Raw genomic sequence first — 8,113 nt, forward strand, 5'->3', positions numbered from 1 at the left:
AAATTTTCTAAATATAATTTGACCTTCAATATTATCATTTAATTTTGTGACATTCAAGAGAAGATCTTTATTCAATTTTTTATTATTAAAGAAAAGTTCTTTATTCAATTTAAAAAAATTAATATAAAAAATTGAAGAAGCAATTTTTTATGTGATAATATTTAATGTTAAATTATATTTAGAAAATTTGTCAAAAGTATATTGTAAAGATATTTATAAAAAAATATGAGTATATGATAAATTTATTAAAAATATATAAACTTTAAGGTATTGAGGGTATTTTCGTCCAAAAAAACTTAGAAATAGTAAAAGGTACCTCAAATGATACTAACTGAAAGTTCACAGACCTAAAATGATATTTTCAAAGTTCACGGACCTAAAATGATACTTTGACAAAGTTCGTGGACCAAAAATCATGTTCCCTCTAATTTTTTAGTGTACCATCAACCAAAATAATCATAGTCATTTATATCTAATTATTTTATTATTAAATTGGGAAAGAAAGGGAAAAAAGGAAATTAAATAAGATTATAAGAATATTGAAAAAATGATTAATTAACAAAATTGTAATATAAATTAATCCATGAAATAACTCATTAATCAGAGTATAGCGATAAGTACAAATTAGATAAGTTTATAAGAATATTTAAAAATGATTGGTGCTCATCGTTTCAACTTAAACCCTAATCCCTAAATTGGGAAAGAAAGGGGGAAAAACGATATTGAAATTGACACCATTAATCAACCATGAATGGCAGGAAGAGAGAGAAGCCCTACTACTCCCGCCATGCCCCTTATTCTCTGCCGAAGCGTCGCCGCCCGCTCACCCTCGACGCCGACGATGCCGACGCCAATTCCAAGCCCGCCGCCTCTAAAGTGCCGACGTCGGTGGTTGTGATCGGCGTGCCCCCGGAGTGCTCCGTGCTCGACCTCAAATCGAGGTTCGAAGTGTACGGCCCCATATCGCGGAGCCGGATGGAGCCTGATGGAGTTGCTTACATCAATTTCAGATCCAACGAGGCCGCCCAATCCGCCGTCGATGCGGCCATTGATTCCAGTTTTCCCGTTTCCCTACATTCCACTCCAGTATGCTCTCTCTCTCTCTCTCTCCCCGCACCTCCTTATTAAGCCTTGATTCGAACCGATTTCAACACAGGGGTGTCGTCTGCTGTAGCTAATTGGGGTCTGTTCAAGAGCTGTTAAAGTTAAACTGGTTGTGGTTGGTGAATCGGTTCAAGAAATAAACTTGTCTTTTCATTGTTTGTATGTGTATTCACGTGTGAGCGAGGGAGATTGAAAATTGAGAATTAGCTAACTAGTTTTTTTTTTATCAAAAGCTAATTATCTGATTTTAGCTAGTAAAGAAATGCAAGAAAGAACAGCGTGTTCTGCATTTTGAGAGTGCGTGTGTGGAGACTGAAAATTTTATGCTTTATTGAAAAGCTATTGAACTGATTTTAGCCAGTTAATAAATCCAAGAAAGACCTTGTGTAGTTGTGTTCTACATTCTGTGTGTGTGTGTGTGTGTGTCGAAATTGGAAATTGGGAATTTAGCCAATCGGGATTTATCGAAAAGTTTTTTCTTCTGAACTTTCTATGTGTGTGAGGGGAGATTAGAAATTGGTGTAAATGTGGAATGTGATGGTTTTCGTAGAGCAAGTTTAATAGTAGTAATTGGTTCACATATGTATGACCTAAGTGTGGTTGATGCCGAACTGTTGTGTTGTGAAGGTTCAGGTGATGTGGGCAACTAATCCAGTTCCACAGCAGGAGGGGGGAGTTGGCCGGAAGGAAGGGCTGTCGTCTAGGCTAGTGAGGCCCGAAATGCCCCTCCGCAGGCATGGAAGAGGTAACAAGCTGGGGTCGGCCATAGTGAATCCTCGAGACGAGAGAGGTGGCAACGAGGCCACAAATAGCAGCCCCAACAACAATGATGGGCTTAATGTTGCTACTGCTGTTGGTGGTAGTTCAGGTACTTACAGGGGCAGGGAAATTGTTGCTTATGATGATATATTGTGATCCTTGAAAAGGGCATATCGGAATCTCCCTTGTCGTAAACATATAAACCAAGAATTTGTAGCATTGTTGGTTTAGTTATGAACTAAGTGAGACTATCGAAGATCATTGAGTGTAGGTTGTATGTGTGTGTAGCTTTCATCCAGTCCTCTTGCTATTCTCTTTTGTTACGAATAGGATATATGTCTAATTTGGGGGTGTTCGGTTTTGTAAGATTGTATTCCGGGATTAAATATGTAGTGTGCTTGGTTCATGAGATTCAATCTCACAACTCAATCCTAAATGGATAATTATGGGATAATTAGTCATAGTTAAACCCCTATAACTAAAATAATCTTACAACTCAATCCTAGATTATATTTGTATTATTTTATCTAAGAAACCGAACACCACATTCGAGCATCTTGATTCTTGAGTATGCTAACAAAACAAGTTGTGGGTAACGATAATACCCGATTCGACCCGCATACTTGAGTAAGTTTGTCAGGTAATGTTTTTCCATGGTATACCCTTTCTCTTGTACTAGTGTCTTTTTTTCTTTTATCTTTTTAAATGTTTATGTATTGCGAAAGATTATTTTGTTGGTTTTATCGATGAGGGAATTTTTCTGAGGTCATCCATAATCCAAACCCAGTTGAAATTCTACATCATACTCCGTCCCTGAATAAGAGTCATGCTTTGCTTTTTCCGTCGATCCCTGAATCAGAGTCATAATTCACTATTAACATAAATGGTAAGTAGACCTCATATTTCAGCAACTTATTTCACTCACATTTTATTATACAATTAATATATATAAGTGGAATCCATATTCCCCTAACTTAATCAATCCACTTTTCTTTACATTTTTTAAAACTTGTGTCATAACAAAATAAGACTTTTATTCCGGACGGAGTGAGTTCAATTTACTTTGCCACGATATAGTATGGGTTGATACGACACGATAACGACTCGAATCCGATATTTCACAATTAAAACCTGATTTACATGATAAAAATTTATTTTCCATGATTAAAACTTGATTAATAGTAATATTATTTCTTAATGGATTATCTGTATCGAATCCGCAATCAACCCAAAATTTTCGAGTTCTTAAAGGGCAAACCCATTATTTTCATGCGAATTTGTGTCTGATTATCGTGTCGGGTCCAAAATTGACATCATTATTATTTTCCCTTATATTTATAGACAACACGACAACTGTTCACATAAAATTCTTTGTTATTTCATATAAATTGCAACTATGTAATTAAAATATTAAATTCTTTGTTACATACTTCTCCTCCTGTCCCACAAGTCATTTTCATTTTAAGCAAAAATTTATTTTTCTAATTTTATTTTTCACCTACTTTATTATTTTCACTCCTCTATTTTTTTCCCTTTCTCATACTTTACTCTTTTTCCTTTATAAAGAGTACTAGTATTTTAAAATTTTGATTTTTGGATTTTCTAAAAATTAAAAGAAAATGTATTTCAAATGCTATGTCAATAATTAAAAAAATTGGGTTGTTAAGAGCGTCCACAGTTGTGCTCGTCGCAACGAGCACCCGCCGTGCCGTCGGCGCGGTGAGTACCCTGCTCGCCATTGTGCTCTTGCCGACAGCACGGACGTGCTCTTGCCAACAGGCTCCGCCGTGCCGGGGCATTGTGATTCGCCAACCGCAATGCCGTTAGCATTTTTCATATATTTTTTTTAATTCGAAAAATCTGATTTTTCAAATTTAAATAAAAAAATATTTTCCCACTTCCCAATAAAATATATCCATTTTTTCTCCACCTTTAATTTATTTTTTTTATATTTTTATCCCAAAATTCACATATTCAACTATAAATATTAAATACCCCTCATTTCAACACAAAAAATCACATCACACTACACCAAACAACTCTCTCATCAATCTCATTATTTCGCCTGCAAAAAATGTCCGGCTCTGGCAAACACCCCTCTGATTCCTGCGGATGGAACCACGATTGGTTCGCCGATTCACCATTCCCTTCTCCGGATACGAATATCTCGTCCGCTCCTCTTACCCAAGGTTCGGAAATTCCGCGTGGCTACCGGCCTTACCTGGTGGACATGCAAGATGCCCCTCGATGGGCAATACGGGTGGGCACCCGAACACGGCTCGGAAGGGAGCAGCTCGACCCAACTATTGTCCCAAATTCTGGAGGGTGCTTTCGGCAGTCACGTCGGTCGTGGTGTCCATGTTCGTACCCGTGGCAGTGTCGGTGACCCCAACGTCCCTACCATGTACTCTCCGCCCGAGATGGAGAAGATATTCGATGCATATGTTGCGATCTCCCAAGATGCGGAGGTAGGCACGAACCAACCCGGGTCAGGTTTTGGTACCACGTTACTCGCCGGTACAATGTCAACCGACCGGCTGGAACGGTGGAGCGAACTGAGAGTATGGTGCGCAATGTCGTCGGAAGAGTCAACGAAGAAATCCAAAATTTCCAGGGGTATTACTTCGAGGAACAGCGGTCGGCAGGGAGCGGCACCAACGAGGTCGGCATCATACAGCCGCCATGTCGGCCTACCAAACAGTACATTACAAACCATTCAAGCATCTCAACACTTGGCAGAAGGTGCGTCATCTTCCGAAGTATAAGGAAGGCGTCCAATCTTCCTTCGGCTCCTCCAGCCAAAAGGTCGAGGTCGCTATCCGACGTCGGCGAGGACGAGGTGGCAAGCTAGCTTGTTGGAGCTCACTTGGATAGCTCCGACGCCGGCCCGAACGGTTCCCAACGCCGGCCGCCGAGAAGGAAAACGGCGACGGCCAGCCACCGTCGCACCGCGACCCCAGCCGAACCGCCGGCTCCCGCTCCCTTTGTGCCCATTCCACCCCGTGCAATGCCTCCAAAGCCCAACACGTTATGGGCCATTTTGACTAACGCCGTTAACGCCGATACGTCTCGGATGACTACCGAGCAAAAAGATGTTCACCATTGGATGATACGAACCCTCCGACATCAGTTGGGGATACCCCCGCCACCATCGAACTAGGATTCTTTAAATTTTCACGGATGTAATTTTTAATTTTTATGATTTTAATTATGTAATTTATATTTTTTTAAGTAATTTGTAATAGTAGTTTGAGTATTTTTAATGGATTTTAATATTGTGGAAATGTTTTTAGTAATTGAAGTATTTAAATTGAATAACAGAATGGTGGGATCCTTGAGCATATTATATAGAATGGTGGGATCCTTGAGCATATTATTGCGGAAGAGGATGGATGTGGATGTTGTGTTTTTCTAAAAAAAGTAGGATATTAAAAATGAATAAATATAGGTTCGGGCCCATGTCGATGCTCTTTCCTGCACTCTTGCTTCAAGCCCAATCCGAGATGGTCAATCCACAAATCTCGAAATTTGTGCAATCTTTAAGTTACGCTACGCCTAATCTAACTTGCAATCTACAATCAGGTTATATAAATTTTGTTTTTTAGATTCACACACAAATCGTGGAAATAAGCGGTATAATCGGTTAAATATATGTTATGCCTAATCTAATTTGCAATCTACAAACAAATTATGTAATTTTTGTTTTTTTAGATGCACGCACAAATCGTGGAAATAAGCAGTATAATCGGGTAAATATATGTTATGCCAATCTAACTTGCAATCTACAATCAAATTATGTAATTTTTGTTTTTAGATGCACACAAATCGTAGAAAATTGATTATATGTTATGCCTAAGAGCATCCACTATAGGAGGAAAGGGGGCGGACGAAAATCTGGGGCGAGGGTGGGGCGGTCTATAGTGGATCGGACGTCCGCCCCGGGGCGGACAAGAAAAATGGGGCGAGGGTGGGGCGGTAGAGGCTTCGCCTCCTACGGGGCGAGGATGGGGTGATGGTGGTGGCGGCGGGGCGATTGGGGGGGGGGGGGGGGCGATCTATAGTGGGGCGACGGGCTATGGACGTCCTTCCCATTTGAGTTTTTTATTTTTTTAATTTTTTTTTTCAAAAATTACATCTATAAATACTCCTCCTCCACCATCCATTTTCACACACTTCATTTTCACACACTTTCCCCGCATTCACTATCTACACTTTCACTCTAAAAAATGCACGGTGGAGACGACGAATCCCCCGGCTCGCACGAATCGGGATATGGCGGCGTACCGTCGGGATATGGCGGCTTTCCGTCTCAGCCATGGAGTTGGAATCAACCTCCCCCGCCATGGGCATCGAGTCCAACTCCGCCACCATCTCAGCCTTAAAGGTCTTCTCCCACCCAACCTTTGGCGAGGAATCTGAGCTGCTCGGCATTTGGAGATTACAGACCCAACCTCGACGCCCTTCACCATGCGCGTCCGGATACCCCTTTCCAATCCAGCAACTCTCCTTTCACTGAGGCAGATCAAGACGCACTGGACATGATGTTCAATCTACATACCGGATACGCCAGTTGCGACGAGAGTCAGAGGGTCCGAACGCGGTGGCGGTGGCGGTGGCGGTGGAGGATCGGGCAATGTCAGCGGAGCCGGCGGATCGGGCAGCGGCGTCGGCTCCGGTGGCGGTTCGGCCAGCGGCTCAGTTCAAGTCGGAAAAAAGCCCATCCACTACACCAAAGCGGAGTCTGTTGCTGTGGCGAGGGCGTGGGATGCCGCCACATCAGACCCCATAGTGGGCACCGATCAGACCGAGTTTAGCTTTTGGAAGCGCGTCGTGCAGGCGTACAACTAGTTCAAACATCGCGACGCCCTCCCGCGTGATGGGGAACAGCTCCGCAAGAAGTGGTCTAGGATTCTGCCGGCGACCCGGCGGTTCGCGGGCATATACGAGAACAACCTGCTCCATGCGGAGAGTGGCCGAAGCGAGGCTGACGTGAAATAACTTTCGATGGAGCAATACCACACGCTCGGCCACCCGAAGTTCACAATGTGGGAGGAATTTCTAGTTCTCCAGGACTGCCCGAAATTCAAGGCCATCTGTGCCCAAGAGCAGGGTCCAGCGACGAAGCGGACAAGACACAACATTGCCGGGGACTACAGTAGCGGCACCGGCTCGCAATCGTTCAACATGAACGAAGAGCAAGCCGTAGAGCCCTCCGCTACACACTCTAGGCGCGCCCGCCCTCCGGGACAACGTGCCTCTATCCGACGCGCTAGAGAAGCCGACGGTTCCTCCCGACGATCGTTGGCGGCTTCTGGATCGCTCGCCCCGCAGCCCGCGCCTATACCGGCTTCAAGGGTCCCTTTTGCCAGCGAGGTCTTGAGGGATAACATATATGCGCAGCGGGCGCACAAATTGAATGATGCCTGCAGCAAATACGAGGCGGCAACCAACCCGTACATCAAGAATATATACTCCGACCTCATACGTCAGATCCAGCGCCGTCTGCGCTTGGCTGATGAGGGTCCTGGGGCAGCGGCGGCCGGCGGCAGCGAGGGAGATGTTGAAGGCGATGGAGAAGGCGACAGGGACGAGGAAGAGGAATCAGACGACGCCACCGATTAGGCGGTGGCGGCGTTTTTATTTGTATTTTTTTTACGTTCGTTGTATAATTTTACCTTTGCCAATACAACGAATATTCGGTCTCAATGACCTCGTTTTATAATTATTTCAATTCAGATGATTTAAAAAAGAAACGAAAAAATTAAAATAAAAATTGGTTATAAAATTTTGGGGCTATTGGAAGTGTCCGCCTATACTGAGGCAATGGAAGAAAAAATTGAGGCTATGGATAAAAAAATAGGGCAGGGCTATTGGGGAAGGCCGCCTATAGTGGATGGTGTAATCTAACTTGCAATCTACAATCAAATTATATAATTTTTGTTTTTAAATGCACACACAAATCGGGGAAATAAGCAATATAATCGGTTAAATATATCCATAATTGACTTATACATTGACCTCACTACCCTTCCAAAAACACTGAATAAAAATCGACTCACCAATCCCTCTCTCTCTACCGCCGCTACAACTACTGATTGAATCCCAACTCCACGCCTTCTCCTCCTCCCGCCTTTTTCTCGCCTCGCCCCTTCTGCTGCCCGCGGCGGCGCTAAACCCTAATGATGGATCCGCGAATTTCTGATGTTAGTGAATGCTGGAAAATACAGATCACGACACAGTGAATTTACGT

General features: G+C 43.0%; 1 protein-coding gene across 1 annotated transcript; it reads left to right on the forward strand.

Moving 5' to 3' along the window:
* The first annotated feature begins 654 nt into the window (after positions 1-654).
* On the forward strand, positions 655-2,317 carry LOC121757023 (uncharacterized protein At1g27050). Its single transcript, XM_042152486.1, has 2 exons — positions 655-1,086; positions 1,732-2,317. The coding sequence occupies exons 1-2, from the start codon at positions 748-750 to the stop codon at positions 2,017-2,019; spliced, it is 627 nt and encodes a 208-aa protein (XP_042008420.1). The 5' UTR covers positions 655-747; the 3' UTR covers positions 2,020-2,317.
* Positions 2,318-8,113: the final 5,796 nt, after the last annotated feature.

Source organism: Salvia splendens, chromosome 12 (genome assembly GCF_004379255.2).
Source record: "Salvia splendens isolate huo1 chromosome 12, SspV2, whole genome shotgun sequence".
In the NCBI taxonomy this organism is placed as follows: domain Eukaryota; kingdom Viridiplantae; phylum Streptophyta; class Magnoliopsida; order Lamiales; family Lamiaceae; genus Salvia; species Salvia splendens.

Excerpts from the sequence above, each read along its gene's own strand:
- LOC121757023 (XM_042152486.1), top strand. The coding sequence starts at position 748 with ATGAATGGCAGGAAGAGAGAGAAGCCCTACTACTCCCGCCATGCCCCT. Across the intron at positions 1,087-1,731 it reads TTTCCCTACATTCCACTCCA|GTTCAGGTGATGTGGGCAAC; the intron begins GTATGCTCTCTC and ends TGTGTTGTGAAG.